Raw genomic sequence first — 19,424 nt, 5'->3', positions numbered from 1 at the left:
TACAAAATTGACCTTTGTGATGCAGCTTGACATCTAAACACTAAAAGCAGTCATTTGTTTTGACAGCAGAATTAATTGAGGCTAAAACAGTCGAAATTCCACTTGTATCAAGCTGTTCATTAGGAATTGCTGTTTGGCTTTAGTGCTGTCAGAAAAATATCCTGTTCTGCTATGATTAAATAGCAGAATGATGGTCGGTCCACTGAATTTGAGAGAGAGGTTGAATAAACTTTCTACTGCGGAAACAATTCAGAAGTGACACGCTGCAAGGGGGGTCAGAATGTGCATTGATATCCAGCTGAGCTGTCAACTGGCACTGAGCCAGGCACGCAAAGCTTTGCCATTTGAAGCAGCATGTGAAGCATATGCAGTTTAAAAAAAATTGTCCTCCTTTCATGCATGATTTACACTCAAAGAGACAAACTTTTGTTTTTATCGAAAACAAGAATATGGTTTGTTATTGTATTTGTAACTACAAGTACAGATTTATGGAGTTTTTTTAAAAGCTTTTTCTTGAAACAGATATGTTAATATTTATATGCGTGCATGCATGTGTGTAAACTGATTCCTCAGGATGCGGGGAAGGGCAGATTTTTTTTTGAATGTCCATTTCCAGTTATTGAAAATTAAATGTAATTAATAAAAATATATGCTTGGGTAGGATAACGTTTCTTTCTGTCATGCATACCCCTCCTAAACAAGAAAGGAGACAGTTTGCAAAAGCAGATGCAAATGTAAAGCAGTTTTTAGTTGATTTGTTGACTTCTTGATTTGTTTACCTTTTTAGCTCCGCAGGATTTTCCAGTTCATTGATATACTTACTGGGGGCTCTTTTTCAGGGTATGACATAATATTATGTTTTCCTTCCTAGTAATAGTAGTTAGCTTTTGTATTTGCCTTGTTTGTTTAAGAATCCAAACAGTAACACTTTTTTTTTCCCCCTGTATTGAGGAAAGCGCTAATTATTTTATTGTTTTGACCTTAGCAAAACATTCTTCCAATGTCTCCCTCACAGAGGTTTTATGTAAGAGATTTTGTGGAGATAGGTTTTGTACCTCTTTTCAAGGCAGTTGACAACAAACTTGTCTGTCTTCAAGATAATTAGTGTCACTTTGTAGATAAATTAAGTAACAAGTGTAAGCTTGTTATTTATAAACTCTCTTCTGTTGTTGCCTTGTGTATACTCTAAAAATACTGTTCCCACAGAGGTGGGCTAAATATGTTGTAGATACTGTATTACAATTTACAGTGCAATTACATTTTCTTCATCTTTGAATAAGGTCAGTACCTCCCTATTGCTAGCTATCCACTTTGCCTGTTAGTGTCATGAACGCCCACATACTCACATGCCTCTTGTAACAAGAAAAAAAGTACATGTATTTTCTGAACAGTTTAGGAGATGCATCCCAAGCTGTAAACTCACTGGTGCTTAATTTATGCCAGTGTCACTTACTGTAAGATGTTAGATTAAAATAAAAAATTTCCATTTATTCAAATTACCTTTTCCCTTTTCTGCTCTAGCAAACAAAAACTTCCTCGTTTTCAAGAGCCTAAGAACTGACCCACTCCTGATTTATTTGCTTCAGTCTTTTGTCAAATAGCAGCTGTCTGCTTCCATGTGTCTATAAAACCATCATCCATTTGTCTTTTCTTCGTGTCCATATCTGTCCTGGCTGGTAGAATGCTGTGAGCTGCACCAGCTTGCCTTGGAAAATGCTTTAAGATGACGCTTGGTGGGAATGTTTACATACAATTAGAGGAGCTTACTGATTTTTTGATGCGTGCTCCCTTTGTAGAATACTAAATTCTGACTAGCATCCTGATAGCTAGGTATATATCCTTAAGTGACTGAAATCCCACTAGATACTCATATCTCTTTCTCTTATAAAGGCTAACCTTCATTTATGCACTCTATTATTTTTTTCTGTCTCTGTGTGTACAGTAACAAATACTTTCAAGTCTATGTACAGATATTTGAGATCCTCAAGTCATGGTTGCTGTTCTATGAATCAATGTAACAACAGGCAGATCGGAGTGTAAAAAAAGTTGTCTTGAGCCTGAAACTATCCATGCTTAACCCAACAGAACATTAATTCAGAGGCTTTTGTGGTGACTGGACTAGATCTCAGCTATAACTTTTTACTTACTCTAAGTGTCTTAAAATGTATTTTTTATTTTTTCAGTGCTGCTTTAGTTCTAGTATTTGCTTTTATTTTGTGTTCATACGAATGCTTGAGAATAGACTTCCTCCTCAATTCACATTGTTGTCTTGTTATGAGGAAAAGAACAAAGGAAATCTCAATGTTTTGACTATAGTACTGCAGAATATCATTGTTATCATCTTTTCTGCAGTATGGCAACATCTAGATGATCTTTTTTGGTGCGTTGGGCTACCATGTGTCAGGGACTCTAGAGACTGCTTCAGGGAATGACTTCAGTCCCCAGCATCACCAATACTTCTTAAATGTGAAACAACAGCTTTTCTTTCTTTGGATGTTGCAATGGACAGTGAGTCTGTGTACTTGCTTCAGAAATTTTGGCCATTATAATATTCCAGATTTTGAGGTGAAATCCATGTTAAGGCTTTGTCTATACTTCAATCATTGGGCACAAGTCTGTTAAGAAAACTTTTCTGTCTCATAGAGTAGTAGTGCATCCACCTTAAAATTTTTATGTAGCTGTTACAGAAGTTATTGTGATACCAGCACGTGTGTTTGCATGCTTTGACTTGTATCTACATATTACACCAGTCTGCCAATCTCCATTAATGGCAACCCACTGGGTGCTTTTGACTATACTATCTAATGATTAAGGAATCAGGAATCAGAAAGATAGATGTATGGTGGCTCAGAGAAGAAAGCTTTCTGATGTTTTTTTGCAGTGATAGTGCAGATGACTTTGTTTCCATATACACAAATACAGTGGACAGTGCAGCAGAACTTCTTTAAGAAACCATCTGAATTCCTTATTGATGCTGTGCTCCCATAGGAATATGTGTGCCTAAGGCTTTTGGCTGGCTAGGAGACTGCAGCTGGTTCTAGCAGTAGATGATGTGGTCACAGTACACACTTCTGGCTGACTACAGTATTATTACCTCTTTGGGCACAAAGACATCTGCCCACAGGAGACTCCAGCTGTTATGTGGGCTACCAAAAGCTCATCGCAGCTATCCTGTTTTCTAAATTGATTCACCATAGAGCACCACAGAAAATGTCTATTTCTGTAATGTTATTTTGGTTTAAAAATACTATTCCCTAGGCAAAACATGGTACTCTTTATAGCAGGCATATAGGAAGCAGAACTGATGGGAAATCTCAAGTTACAGAACAAAACTAAGAAAATTTAAAACTGTTACAAGTTTAACTCTACTCTGCTCAAAAGGGAAAAATATATGAATTTGCCTTTTCTGCAAGCAAGTAATGCAACATGTGTTATATTAGTAGGGTTGGGTTAAATACAAATTTTACAAAACCAGCAAACATCTTTGGACTTTGGAGGAAAAAGCTGAACTTAATTTTTCAATGTTTGTGGATTCACTAGGGACACCCACTGGTGTCTTGAACTTCTGAGATTCCAAAGGATGAAGGGTGCTGTAGAAATTTGAGTCAAGTAGGAAAAGTAAGTTAGGATCAAAAGATGCTTTCTAATTGTAACTTATTCACACAGTTTGTTGTAAGAAAATGCTGTTTTCATGATTGTTATTTATCTTTCCTGCAGTAAAGCAGCTAGTAGATACAGGGGAAGGGAAAAGAGCATGTGGGGAGAAGGGACTCTAATGATAACTCTGCCCATTTTGGTGAAACATAAAATAAGCTAATAGTATCATTAAGAAGAAAGTGTATTTAAAATTTCCAAGTTAACTTTATAGACCTTAGTGGAAGTGGGACCTGCTTACTGAAATTTTTTGTGCAGCTTCCTTCTCGTTAGTATCCTAGGCAATTTTTCAGTAACTGAGGTTTTTTCAGATTGCATTTTATAGTCTTCCTTATGAAACAATAATACATTGTTGCAAGAGTGAAGTGAATTTTTTAGGGGGTAAACCAGCTTTTGTTAAATCTAATTGAAAATGCTAATCTGACCTCCGTATGTGTGCGTTTCTGTACTAAGCATGGATGTTTGTCTCTTCAAATAAAATGTTTATCAAGCTGTAAAAAAACTCACCTTCAAAGACAAGTGTAAGGCAAGTGTAATAGAAAAAGTATAGGAACTTGAATGTGTTATTAAAGAAAATTTTTGCTTTCTGCTTATGTTAGAAGTGAAAGTTAAAGATACTGATCTGAAATAAGGATAAGTTTTACTTAAGCCTTGAATATTTATTGTAATCATTAGTGTAAAAGTCTTAAAAGACTGGGAGAAGTCTTAATAGCTGGAAAGGGTAAAGAAAAAGATGGTATCCAAACAAGTTTGAGTATTGTTTTTCTCTGAAAATATGTTTAATTCGCTGTTGTTCACAGGTTTTTTCCTTCTGTTTTTGTTTTGGGGATGAGTGTTTCTGGTTAATTTGGCTTTTGTTGGTTTATTTTTTTTTCTTTTTCCTGGCCAAATGAGAATATGTATAGAAGCAAGAAACAGAAGTAGTTGAATCCTTAGCAAAGTGATGAAAAATGTATTGTCTGAACTGTAGTGCTGAAGAAGTAATGGATTTGTTCTTCAGCTTCTATGTTTTATAGTATTTTTCTGAATTTCTTGCTCAATATATTTTGAACAATAGAGTTTAAATTCCAAAAACAAAATGTTGATGAAATTACAGTGAGGATGTAGACATCTACACTTCTCTAAATCCATTTTTCTGGACTTTTTTGTTGGGTTTTGTTTTGTGAGATACCCTGATTTGCTGATTTGTGGAGTGTGCTGACTTTGGTTTACTGTGAATTTAGTGGAAAGCAAAGGAGAAGGGATTGGAAGACCAGCTTAAAATGCCTATGTATTTACAACATTTAGTAGAATGAGAGACCTGTTAGGAATTTGTATTTTGACTTCTTATATTGAATAATTAAACTTCCATTTGAAATTATTTAATAATTTTATTTAATAATAAAATTTAAAGGGCAGTAAAGATTGCCATTTTGATATTCTGTTCTCAGAAGCTTCATTTGAAGGCCAAACAATTATAAATAGGATATTGATGGGCTGTAGTTGCAGATTCTCATCCTGCTACTAGTTTTACAAGCATTCAGATCTTTTTTTTACTGGCAGGAAAAATTTTGCAGACTCAGTCTTAATTACAATAAATACAAGTCATTACTTTGAGCACACTTTTTCCTAAAAAAAATCATTAGAAGTCTGCAAGATTTCAAAGAAAATCTGTTAGATTTTATCTAATATGTCTAAAATAATTCAATTCACTTAACATCATTGAGTGTTGAGTTACATTGTCAGCTTCTCAATTGTCTTTCTATTTGTTTGACATAAGCATAAATTTTTTCATTTGCAGTTTTGAGAAATGCTATCAAAATGTAGCATTTATGCTGAGTTGAACACATTTTTGCACTGCAAGAGTTAAATTTACATACTGGGGGTTACATTACAAATACAACCGTTTGAGGTACTTAATGGCATGATTCAATAAAAATTAATCCCAGTTGTGTAATTTACAATGCTAATTCACAGCTAAATTATTTTTTACTTTCATTGTGGCATCTAATTGCAGCACAATGATTTGCTATGGTGTACTGTTTAAAATCAAACTGAAGCTTGTAGTCTCTATGTTTCTTGTACTTGAGATAGTTTATATCAGCTATCTATTTTTAAGACTAAGAGTATAACACATTCATTTTGAATAGACTACAAGTGAAAATTCTGGAAAATGCTTTCAAGTACACCTTTTGTTTCATGTGAAAATACCCTGAAAATTGCACAGCTCATGGTTTTATGGTGGATGCTCACAAATAATCATAACTTCATAATAAAGATAAATAAATCAGAGCGCTTACTAGCAGGTGTGTTTTGGGGCAGGAGTGAAAGCAGTTTCTGTATTTGAGGTTTCCACGATCGCTTTACTTCTAGTTGGTTTTAATTAAAATTTTCAAGATTTTACTCTCACTTGACATAGTTGCATAAGTGGGGGGGCAGGGTGGATTTTGGCTGCCTTTGAGTATAAAATTGTGAATTGGTTTTTCTTCCCCTCTATCTGTAATGCACCTATATATAAACTTGTGTGCACTCCCTCAAAATTATTACAGAAAGGTAAGTAATAACCCCTGTGTCCCCCTGCTAGCATGCTAAACTTTGGTTTAGATTCTGTGGACTCAGTTGCAAGCTAGTGTTTCAAACAAGGGCCAAAGGGCTCATTCTTAGTGTGGGCTGAAGGTAATGGTGCCTGCCTGCATGTGCTGGTTTCTTTGTACTTGTGGGAGTGCTGGTATGATTCTGCCATTCCCTGAGCAGGAAAATCATTATTTTTTCTGCATGTTTGTTCCCCAAAAATGGCTCATAGTGGGGTAAAATAAATTCTAGACCTGGCCAGATTCCAGGAATAAGGGTTAGGACTTCACTTTGCAATGACAATTGACTGATACCTTGTGTCAACTGTAATGGACAGCCATAATAATGAATTTATTTAGATACAGCACTTAACTAGTGTTCTCTGCATTTTTGTCCTGTTTAGTCTTAATGATTTTTTTAAAGTTTTTTATCTTCTTTATTGCTGTGTTTAAGATTCTGCATGCCACTTTTAACTGTCTAGGTCATTAGCTATGAAGAAGAATCAGAACTAACAATATAGAGTTAACAAAAGTGTGAATCTCAAAATTAGGGCTGTAGCTGTGCTTTTTTCCTTTTTTATTTTTCTTTATATAGCTCTTGTTCATTAAAAGAAGATAAACTGAAAACTTTACACTGGTGCTATATTATAGATGCAATTTTGAATGAGAAGAGGACACCAATTAGAGATATTTCATGTGGGTGTAATAACATAGGCAACTGAATTGTATTTAGACAGTGTGCACTAGTGTTTTAATTTTTCGGGGTGAAAGAGTGAAAACATTTAATGATCCGTTGTACATGTATGATTTTACAATCTGTTTGATGGTTGGCAGGGTAATTGTGCTTTTCAGTTACCACCTAAATTTATAATTCGATTATCTAGTATTTTCAGGAAATATTAATAGTTGTTAAAATATCTTAGATTAAATTTGACCTAATGTTTATCTTCATTGTCATTTCTTTAAGGTCCTATTGAATTTGAAGAATGTAACACATCCAGTGCAGTTGAAGGTGAGTTCTTGTAGCATAGTTATTTACCTAAGAATGGTGTGGATAAGGACCTTAAACTGCAGAGTAAAGAGTATTCAGTGTGTGAATCTCTATAACTTCAAAAGTACTCCAGTAGACTAAAAAGTGGTTTTCCTTTTGAGAAACAAACTTCGGTGTAAGTAAGACCAATGATACTCTATAAGCCTGATGAACAAAGCTCAGAGAATTTTAATGTTTTTTATAAATATACTTTGGCTAAGATGCTGTCGTTGCAGAGGTTTGGATTTGGTTCACTGATGACTGTGTTATAACTTAATTTACAAGTGTCAAAACATGGCCCAGGCTTTTTCTATTGTTACCATATTAGTTATACCAAGTCTAATGCAGTGTTGTGGTCTCAAAGCCTTTCTTTGTTGGAGCAGCTTATTTTGCTTAGGGGACTATTTTAAGTGGTTAAGAACTGCTTTATTTGCATAAGCTATGTATTTACTTTTGAGACAGAGGAGTTGACAGTATAGCTATAGCAGCTGACAACTTTTAAGTTGCCAAGATTGCAGCTGAGACTTAAAATCTTTTTTGACTGAAGCAGAGAGATCCATGTTCAGAAACTACTCTCATACTCCATTTGTCATTGTTTTGAGCAGCATAAGGCACAGAAAGAAAATAAAGCCCAGACTAATATTTAAAAATAATTTTGGAGCAAATACTGTCTCTATTGAAATATAAGATATGGCTGAGTTTAGAGTTTAGAGTTACCTGATTTGAGAAGTTTTGAGTTATTTAAACCTGAAAATTTCTAAGAGTGGAGAGAGTCATTATGTGCTGTATAATGTATTTCTGTAAAGGGGAATATAGTGATTTTTTTAATGATGTGCTTGAACTGACAGTTGTTAAATTTTGGAAATCAAATTATTTCCACCATTTTGCTCAAAAGCATGCTGTCAGTAGTATCATACATCAAAATGAAATTGTAGACTGGTTGGATCAGATGCTTGCACTTAGTCATTTTGTTTGGCAATCTACATCAACAAAAACTGGGGAGAGAAGCAGATGTGACAGCAAGTCTAATGGAATATTTAAATGTATTTTAGTACATTAAACAGTTACAAAAGCAAACTTTTTTCCTGTACTATAGCTGTATGTATCCGGTGTTAAAAATGGGGAAGAAACAACAGAGGGGAGGAATGGTTCCAGACTCAGGGACAGCCAGCCTTAGAGTTGGCTACAGCACTGGGAAATCATGAAATCAGCATCAGCTGGAGAGCCAAGAGACATTCTCTTTTTTTTACAGGACCAAGATCCTACTTCTTAGGAGAGACAGGGGCTTGCAGCTATATGCAGGACAATAACAATAGGATGTTGAACTGCAGTAGCTGGGAGAGGCAGGGTTCAGTTTCTGATCCAAGTGCATTGGCTATTCAGGACTGACTGGAGCAATAGCTCCTGATGAGTTTCTGTGACCAGAGTCCATTTCCTCCAAACTGGCAGTACATCCATTTCCTGTTTAAAAAAGTCACAGGCTGCATACCCAACTTGAAGAGTTAGGTATACAATGCAAAGCAGTTTTATAAGGACTTACGTTATTAATGCGTTGAACCATATTTTAATTTAATTTTTTGATTGGTATATTATTTAACAACAAATTGGAATAATGTTCCCTGAGTTTGGCTCTATACCTATCTCCACTGTTATATTTTTGTATCACTTGTGACAGCATTTAAAATGTATTGACATTGGTAAGCAACCATGTTTTACATTGCTAATACATACTTACCTCTTTGATCTTTAAATGAAAAGAGTTTGTTCCATAGGAATGAAACCACGGAAGAGGAAGCCTTTTGGTTTATCGGGAATAATGAAAAAAGAAAAAGATACTGAATCTGTGTAAGTATATTTGCATCTTGAAGCTTTGTCTTGTATGAAAACTAGTGAAAGTATGGGGATAAATATTAGCTGATTTTTAACAAAAGAATAGGTTTATAACAGAAGTTTAGAGGAATTCTGTGAGTATCAAAACATCACAGCTATTTATGATTTTTATAACTAAGGATTTTAAGGAAGTAACATAAATATATTCAGAGTAGTGTACTCATGTTTCATTGTTTCCTGTGCATATGTAAGTAGTTCTCCCTTGTTCAACATTTGAACATTGTAGATAATGTAATTCTCATGTCTACTCCTAATGAAATAATAGCTTTGTATATAGAAAAAGTACTGGATGCCTATGTTTGCAAAATTGAAGCTTCAGTTTCTCTTATTAGAAAAACTGTTTGTGTATCGAAGGTCAGAAAAATATTTGAATATTTTTTTCAGTACATCATGTACACACTCATTTCTGAAAGTCCATCTTTCTAACTCATGACTGATGTCCCAGCTATACCATTTGCTGTCTCCATTGCATGTGCTCTATCTCCCAGGAGTTAAAACTCCCCAGAAAGTGAGTTTGAATAAAAGGATTGGTTGCAGTCTACATAGTAGTTATGGTCACTATATTCCAGTGTATTTTTTTTCGTACTATCTAGATGTGTTTTCTCAATAGAAGTATTTGATTTAACAGAAAATAACTTACAGTTTGACAAACTTAGCCATATAGAAGTATTCTGAGAGGCGACATCTACGTACATACTTTAAAATCACTTCAAAAAAATATTTTACCAGCCTTAGCTTTTAATATAATGCTGAAAAATTAATGACCTAAGAACTGCAGGTGCTAATTATTTGCACATACAAAGTACCTTATAGCTATTTTTCTTCTGGTGTTTCATTTTAATAGTGATACACTTCTAAACCATGCTTTTTCTTCTCTCTGTCATGATGCCTTTAGAGCTATAAGGTGGTGTTTTTTTAAGTCATTCCTCTGTATTTCTGTTCTTTCTGTGATTTAGTCTTTCCTGCACCCTCTCTTCTGTACTTTATTAAGCTGGAGTAAATGGTGAGAGAGGTGTTGTATATAGTGTGATTTTGGTCAACAGTAATCTGAGAGTACTATTTTTTTACAAATAATTATTTTTTTCTGATGAAGGTTTAGTTTAAAATAATTAAGTTAAAATGTTATCAATATTTGATGATATTTGTGTTTTAAACAATTTTGGTGCCCTTTTAAAAAGTAATCCATTCTCTCTGGAAAGTTATTTCCAGATACTACACTTTTTTTTTGTGTGATGCAAAACTGTTGCAGAATCAAATAGCAAGAAAAAAGTATGTTCAGTCATTTGCCTTTTGTGTCTTGAAGTTATTTAATTGCAGAGTAGTGATTTTGATAGTATTGAGTACTGTTGTATGATTGAATTCTGTAGCTGTCAGCTTTTCTTGTCCAACAAAATAATTATTTTGCCACCACATGAGTTATTACTCAAGCTAATCTCATGTCATGTATGTTATAAGCCTCCTTGCAAACGACGCATCTTCTTCCATCTATTCTTTGGTAGATGATGAAATGTAATCTGGCCCCAGCAAAGGTCTGGAACCTCCAAATTAACTCTTCCCAGGTGTATGACTCAATGTATCCTTACTCAGAGATCACGTATTTGTTTCACCTGTAACAGAAAAATTTTCTTAGGCACTGAGGGCTGAAAACTGGCTTCTATACTGTGTGAAACGCTTTCTACCTTTGTATGCTTATCCATTGTAGTATCTGAATACTTTTCTAAAAGCTGCTTTTTTCCCAAAGACATTTTATTTAACATTGAAAGATACTAGTTTCTGTTTCTAGAAAAAATTTTAGTTTTCATGGCACAATGATGTCATCAGAAAATATAAATCAGCTCAGCTATTCTGAAATGGGAAAAGAATTTGCCTTGCTTTCAACAAGTTGGACTGAAATTTGATTTATTTTATTTGTTTCTATATTTACACACAATACAAAAGTGAATAGATTCTGAGATCGGAAAGAAGCAAGCATGACGGCATGAACTGACCTCCTATGTAACACATGCCATAGGCTTTTACAGAGATTCTTGCATTAATTCATAACTTCTAAATTAACAAGAACATCACAAATAAATAACAAAGGATTCATTATGTATTTAAGTAAAATATTCTGATAGTTATTTATGATCTCTTAAAAAAATCTTATTGCTAGTCTAAATTTTGTCTGATTTAATCTTCAGCTGATGATCCTGTTATAGGCTATACATGATAAAACTCTGTATCATCAGAAACTTTTTTGCACATAGAGGTTAAGTCCTTTCTTAATTTCTTATTAAATTAGGCTGTAAGCTTTTTTAGTTTGTGTAGGGCAGGCTTTCCACATCTAGAAAAACTCTGATGGTTTATAGGCTTTTCAGTTTATCAATACAGTTTTTAAAGTGTTGACACCTAAGCTGGATGTTGTGTCTAGTAACAGTGTTACACAGGGAAATACCATACACAGGGTATTCTATTACATAATGTTATACAGGTTAGTCAAGGATTTTACTTCTTTTTCTGCCCACTGCTTTGCATGATTTGGTTGTTTTAGTTTTCATCTACAATCCTTAAATTTCCTTACAGAATCCCCATTTGCTGAAATGTTACCTTACACTAGAAGCACGACCTATTTCTTTAGTCTTAAAAGAAAGATCATATATCTAGTGATGTAAAAGCACATCTGTCTAAAACCCAATGTCATCATTTTTCAATTCACCAGCACTTGCAAACTATTGAGTTTTCCTTTGTATCTTGAGAACAGATCCTAGAAAGTACTGTTAGGGCTCCTCTGAATGATACTAGATCTGACATTACTTTTTGACAACTATTAGCTAGCTCACTAATTTTTAAGATCTTCATTATGGGCTGAACTACTTTCATTGTAGTTTGCTTCACAGCTTTCACATTTCTTAACTTTTATGGACTTCAAGCAGTCTTGTTTGAGTACGCTTTTTAAAACCTCATGTCAGAAAATCTGATTGTTGTATCTTCTGAGAGAAGCCTAATGCTTTGTCTTTTCAAGCTGTAAAATAGCTTTTAAAATAGCTCTTTCTATTGCTATGAATTCAGTTTAGCCAGCAGAGGGAGATAAGATGTAAGTCAATTAGAAACTTGGCCACATATGTTTTCTTTTGTGTGAGGCCTTTCGAGATGGCATCCTTCATCTCACTGTCAATTCCTTAACAGGCTGTACTAAATTTCATATTAATGTTTCCACATTAGCAGGTTTTTGTACCTGTTTTTATAGACACTATAGTTTTTACATTTGACCCATTTAGCCTTCTAAAGAAGATGATTTAGATTGCAATAAATTTGATTTTTTCCCCTCTTTTTTCTATAAGTGCATGTTTAGGATGTTCAGTTTGATTATATAAAAACACTGTTGTTCAGTTACACTGGCACTTACAGTTTTATTTGTCAGGATGCAAATTAGAGAGGACTTGTACTCTACTCAAGTATTCCCACATTCTGTAAATGTAGCTGCTTCTGCTTTTTGCAGACATCAGAGAGAATCAGTGTCATTCATTTTTTTTAAATACTACTGCTTAAATCAAAGTTATAGTGGAAAAATATAACACTTGTGAAAAATGTGCTTGCAATCACTGCCTTTCTGCTGACAACTATTTGGGTTTTTTAAGTGCTTATTAGGAGGGTATTCTTGGTTTTGCAACATCTTCTGGTGCTTGACTGCAACTGTGCTTAGCAAACACGAACTAAGAATGAAATTCTAAAAGAGAGAAGCTCTGAATTCCTCTAAGAATAGCCTTAATTTCTGTGGGAACTGGTTATTGTCCAAAGTGTTTTGCAATTGCATGTGGACTATTTTATTAGGAATGGTGACTTCTACTTACTGTGCACATCAACAACAGAGACCTGTCTCTTAAAGTATATTCATCCAGAATACAGCATGTTACTCCTGGCTTCCCTTGATATTTTTTTTTTATATCTTCACTATGATGTGAGTTTGCTTTTTCAGCATTCTTTTGAGCTTTTCTTCTGTGGTGTTTTGAACATAAACTTTCCACTTTTATTTAAATCTCATTCAGTTGAATGTTGATTATTTATAATGAAAATTTAACAGAGTCTAAGAGGCAAAAGGATCAAATGCAGTGTTTCAAATTAATTGAAAATATTAAGGGAAGTACCAGAACTGGATGAATAAAATAATTTGTACATTTTATGATTGTATATTTTCTTTTTTTAATAGGGAGTGTCCAGATGCAGACTCAGTTGTAAGTAATCTTATTTCCAAATTAAATGCATGTGCTAATATTTTCAAGCACTACAACCTGATGAAACAATTTATAGACAGTCCCTGCTATGTGTTACTTATCTGATAGAGGATGTAGTATTTTGATAACATAGTTGAAGTGTTAATTTTTCTCAATACATAATCTTTAGTAGTATATACAAATATGTGTCAGCATACATTTATATTTCCTAACAATTTTAGGTTTTAAACATGGTGTTTTTACTGCAAGTATTTACTACTTTATTTTTCAAGTTAATAGTTTAAATTGCTTAGCTAGTAGATTCTAAGTCAGAAAAAGGTTCAGTTTGTTGTGGACCCAACTTTGCATCATTATGTTTCCCTGCTTACTACTGTTTCCTCTGAGAAATCCTTCTAAAATCAGTGGGGTTCTGCTTTATCACTGGCAATAGAGTGTAGGAATATACTTCTAAAAATAGGTCTTTAAATGCAGTATCTCTAGATGCACTTTATTAATGGCCTGGTTTTCATTGCTGTCAGTTTGATCTGTGATACATCTTACAATTTTATTTATTAAATTCAAGTAAGTGACAGTTGCAAATTAAATTGGTATGTCAACGCTTTTTTAGTTCCTTAATTGAGCCTTTTTCTTTAAACATGTATGTTGTCTTGAATTATATGTAACAGAGATTGCAGATCCCTATAGCTATAGTAAGGAATAATTTAACAATAATTTAAGTGGTTTTCTGTAGACTGATTGGTTTTTCAGTTCATTTATTTAGATGCCAATTATATTAAAGAATTTAAGTTTCCAAGTTCACGTGTCTTGTGGATTTTCTTCTTTGCATTTAATATCTGGGAGTTTTAGTACCTAATATTAAAATTTCTTTTGAGAAACTTGCTTTAAAAAGTCTTGTAGAACCATTCTTCTAAATAAGGAAAAAGAAATTTTGCTACAGAATAGAACTATATGTGTAAAAACAGCCTTGTAAGCATCATTGAGACAGTTATTTTATCCTGTGCAAGGTCGTCTTGATTTAGAGCAAATTTCTTGGGTACATTTAAAGTAATTTTAGAATTATCCCTATAATTATCAGGCTTTTCATGGAAATAATATCTTTTGACAGTTCAGGTTGAGTCACTGGAGTGAACCACAGCTGGATTTGACTTGTAGTGTTTATTTTCTTCTTTGCTTATTCCGGTCTCTATGTGTTTTAAAAAATAATTAGTTGAAAAAATTCAGCTGTAAATGTGTATGACATTCTTTCTGGCTCCATAAGGCACACCACATGATCATCTGAGTTAACTGTTCTGTCTAAGTGTAATTTATATTTGGTTAAAAAAATAACTTTCACAGTGTCTAACAACAAAATTGATACTTCATTGCATTCTCTTTTTTTTTTTATGCCCAATATTTTATGACTGCATTTGGAATTTAAAATCTGGCCTATCATTTCTTCTTGTTTTTTACAAGCAACAATATTATCCTTAATGGTAGAATGCTTTAATAGCAGAAGACATTAATGTAATTCTTGTGAAAAATGATGCAGCATACCATAGATGAGATTCATTTCACCCCTTACAAACAAGCACCCCAGAGTGCTTTTACGTTTTAAGATTGGTGTCCTCTTCTGGAAGGTCCCTTTTCAAATGTTTTTCATTTTTCTTGTTTTTTACTTTAAGATTTCCTTTCTGTTTAATTTTTCAAACTTGATCCAAATAGTTATAGCCATCTATATTGTTATCTCTACGAGGATTTGCTTTGTATGGATCTTTGCAATAAATTACACATTTCAAGAAATTGAATTTGGAAAAGTATTGAAAAAAATAATGAAAGCAATTATCATTTGTGTTTGATTGCTAGAAAATACTGAGGACCAGTCCTCAGAAAATTCAACTTATTTAAGGTGTCCCAACTAAGATTTTGGTCAGCTTTGGTCACTCACAGAAAATCTCTGTCTGGCTTTTATATTATTAATATCTTTTTTTAAAAGGTGACTTTTGTTTATTTGTCAAGAATTTTAATTGTGTGAAAGGAATTTAAGAGATAACCACTCTACAATTACTTATAACTATAAGCACTGAGGTAAATAGATTGAAACTTTAGAAGTTAAGGATCCTGTAGGAACTCACTTCAGTACTTTATCAACCACTTCTGTGTGACATGTGGATCTGTGAACATACAGTTTGTAGTCAATACCATTAGGGCCTTCTCACTAGTCCAAAATGTATAATGCAGTGTGTTCAACTTGTATTCTCTGTTTCCAGAAATCAAAACAGTGACATGGTCCTAAAAATGTCTTTTGTACCAAAATGGAAGTTCTCAAATTTATCTGTGGCAAGCTATCTACTTATGCTCATCCTTCTTGTAGCTGCCAGATTATATATATTGGAAAACATGATGCATTTGAATTGTTAATTCCTATCAATAACTTTTTGTAACTATAAGAGGTTTTTACGCGCTCATGAGTAGGAAGGCAGCTGTGAACTGAGAACTGGTATTTGTTAAAATGGTTCACCACTTCAATAAGCAGTCTCTGTTTAAATACAGATGACAGTATGTCATGAGATTTAAAACTCCTGTGTTATATATCAATCTACACATGTAACTTCCATTAAGATAAGCCTTGATAATTAAGAAAAGTAAAAAGTTAACTGTGGTACACTAGAGATAGCAACTGAAGTCTGGCTCTATATGCGTTTATTACTTAGCAAGTTTGTTTAAAGGCAGAACTAATTGTCCTGTTTCCCATGAGTTTTACCATGTCTCTAGGGATGGTCTGTAGGAATATATGAGCTCTAGTAGAAACTTTTCTTTTGGGGAAGCATATACAATGTTCCACTTGTGTCCAGTAAGATCTGAATTTGGATTGCAACTCTTCCCTTGGTTGGGATACTTGCAGATAAACTTCTTCTACTTGACTGCCTATTTTCGTGAAGACTGTAGTAACGTAATTATCTTTGAGTCCTCTGTTCTGTCTGTCAAATCCATTTGAAATTGTCCAGTAAGTTCAAAAGTAATTAAGAAAGGAGCCACAGATGCACAGAACATAACGCTGCAACTTTTTTCATAGGAAACTGGAATGCAAACAAATATATTGAGGCATCCAAAATTTTTCATTAACCTCTTTACATATGAGTGTACTGCAATTACAATTGTGTAGAATTATACACCATTTTTGTTATTTTTATTGCTGGGGACTGATTGAATTTGGAACCTTCAAACTAATTAGTAGAACACAAGTATAACCTTATATTTACTGAAATTCAAATGTTTTTCTTTCTTGCATTTTGTAATGTTTAGTTCTGGCATATTTTGAATAGCTGCCATTGATACAGGGTATGAGGCTTTGTAGTCACAACACAACACATGGGCATTTCGAACACCTGTTTTTCTTTCTGTATCTCTGCAATGAAAGAAACTGACTGGCTACTTTCTTCCATGTCTTTTGGACTAATAGGCACCCTAAGGAGAGGAGTCTGATAATATGTAATACCTCTGTCTTAACCTAAGGATATACCTGAGTCAAATTTACATCTCAAATATGTCAAAAGTGGAGAGGCTCTTTTTTCTCATCTTCCAGGCTATGAGCTTCAGTTGCTTACTTGGAGTTTGCTTCAGTCCTCATCTGGATTACAGGAAGTCAGTCCAGTTCAGTAAAAGGTAGAAAGTTCAGTAAAATGGTAGAAAGTTCATCTGGCAGAAAAAGAAACAGTGAGCTGTTCAGCTGTGCTGTCTCTTGAAGCATACACTGAGGAAAACTTGATAAGCAACTCTCATAACCACTGTAGATATTCCAGGAGAAGAGAAAACAGACAAAAATCAAGCTGAAGTGCAGTGAAGGTTCTTTGCTTCTTGACCGATGATCAACCTGTTAAGCAGTGCTAACATTGCTGAGGAAGGGCCAAATGAAGTAGCTAGACTGCAGTATGCTCCACATGTTCCTCTCTTGGCCTTCGTATGTAGCCCAGACAAACTAATGACATGCTAAGGGTGTGGCTTCTTCCATTGTTTTTGGATGACAGATGGGAGAGAGCAAGGAAACTGAGACAAAGTATTCACCAAAACTCAAAAAATAAGTTTTGGCAATAGAATGCCTAGTCCTCATGCTTTTTGTATAGGCAGTTTTACTTTGTTATTTATTATGTTCTTATGTTTTATTTCTTTAAAAAATTATTCACCCCAGAAAGTTCATAAAACACACTAATGCAAAGACAGAATTATAAGCCCTAAATTTTTAACGTATATTTAAAACTATATAATACCTTAATTAGTAATGTGTTGTATTACATCTGCAAACACAGAGAAAACTGTGGGGTTTATAGCTATATGTTTCATTGCTTAACAGAACCTCTAAGGATGTGAAACCTTCCAAGGAAGTCCTTTCCAGTTACTTCCACAGAGTTCAATTCACATCTATATTGAGCTTTTTTTTTTTTTTTTTTAACTGCAAAGACTACAAATAAAGTGTTTGGGTAGGGGACTAGACAAGACCTTCATCCCCATTGTATTAATAACTACTTCTTACAGAAACTCAAAGTTTGCAAAGATGATCTTCCTTGTGTTGAAGCTCCAAAAGTACACATGTACAATAAGGTTGTGGTTTTCTCCTCTGACCAACATGGTAGGCAAATCAGGTCTTGTCTGTATGGTGTGCCTGATACTTAAAAGACACGCTGTTATCCGCAACATAACACACAGTTCTGTAGGATTATGGAGAAGAAAGTATGAATTAGACAAGTATATGTAAATGCCTTCATTAACATCAGATTCATGAATATGTATCTCTCTCAAAATGCTGTGTCGTCTACCACTGTTACAAAATGTAGCCTAGTAAATAAAGTTCTGATGTTTCAGAAAGCAGAACCGTTCACCTGTTCAGCCATTCAAAATATTGAAAACAATATTTTGAAATTACTAGTTAACTTGTAAGTAAGATTTTGAGGTACCACTTTGCTTGATTTGTCTTTGTCAATACAAAGGTACATTGAGTATCTCTTCCACCCTTTTCTTCTGCTGATTTACACAAAAATGTAAATTCAGTATCTCATTAATGAAAGTAAAAGGTATAAGAATGATCATAAATTGGTACAAGATTAATCTGAATCATTGATGAAGCAGGAAATACAAAGTGGGTGTTTTAAATTACATATATTTAAATTTCAGAAATAGGAAAAAAAAAGTATAAATTAAGTTTTCTGCAGTGTTAGAAAAAAATGGTCATGTAGGCCTGCTGAAAAAGAAGCAAGGAATTTTTCAGTTCCTGTGTTCAGAACTTAAGCAGTAAAGCATCATCTCTGTTTTGTACATATTAACTTTGACTTTTTGTCTGAAGTTATGAATACAGGCTACATGGTAGAGTGCCATTGCTGAGGAATAGATTCAAATGTCTTTGCAAGATCAGAAATAATTAACATGAAAATATTAAGAAATATATTTAAGAGCTTTTAAGATTTAGTAGCTCTTATTTGGTAAATTAAAAATAATGGAATGAAAATAACTTCTGCATACTAAGTTCTTTCACAGTTTTAAATCAGAATAGTCAGATTTGCTAGTAATGTTGTGCATGCTGTGTGTGCCCAGTAATAATATCCTTTACATATTTGGCCCAGCTGGAAGAAAAACTAAATGTTGTATATTTAAAGATTTTTGTTGGTTTTCAATTCATTTTAACCATAAATGATCCTGATCTATTGAAAATTGCCTAGTATAACAACTAAAATAATTTCAGAATTCGGAAGTTGTGGTATTGTAGGAAAATGTACCTACCCTGTAGCTATATGTTTTTGTTCTGTTTACTTTGATGTCAAGTTTCATTAGTGTTTGTTGGTATATAAACAAGGTCAGCCTGAGGTCAAGCGTAGCTAAGAACCCTGATTTGAGCAAGTAGAGCCAAGGTACTGGACCGTGTGATCCTACTCTTACTACTGTTTTTTGTTCAGTTCCTTTCCTCCTTTTTTTTTTTTTTTTTTTTTTTTTTAAATCAAATAGTGGTGAAGTCCAGATCTTACAAGTATTTCAAGGAATTGTATCTATATGTTCCATATTTTAAGGTTTGAGCTTAAAAGTTATTTTTTGGCCTTAGTTTGACACGCTGTTTAATTGGGTACA

General features: G+C 33.8%; 1 protein-coding gene across 8 annotated transcripts in view; it reads left to right on the top strand.

Moving 5' to 3' along the window:
- FCHO2 (FCH and mu domain containing endocytic adaptor 2) overlaps window positions 1–19,424 on the top strand; it is a 98,699-nt gene that overhangs the window by 46,670 nt on the left and 32,605 nt on the right. For all 8 annotated transcript variants that reach the window (XM_074812751.1, XM_074812750.1, XM_074812748.1 and 5 more), the window contains 3 exons: window positions 7,171–7,215; window positions 9,006–9,078; window positions 13,310–13,334. In XM_074812751.1, the coding sequence (XP_074668852.1) occupies window positions 7,171–7,215; window positions 9,006–9,078; window positions 13,310–13,334 (143 nt within the window). The remainder of the gene's footprint in view (window positions 1–7,170; window positions 7,216–9,005; window positions 9,079–13,309; window positions 13,335–19,424) is intronic.

Source organism: Strix aluco, chromosome Z (assembly GCF_031877795.1).
Source record: "Strix aluco isolate bStrAlu1 chromosome Z, bStrAlu1.hap1, whole genome shotgun sequence".
Lineage (NCBI taxonomy): Eukaryota > Metazoa > Chordata > Aves > Strigiformes > Strigidae > Strix > Strix aluco.
The sequence above is the reverse complement of the archived record's forward strand: the minus strand, read 5'-3'. Positions and strand labels throughout refer to the sequence as shown.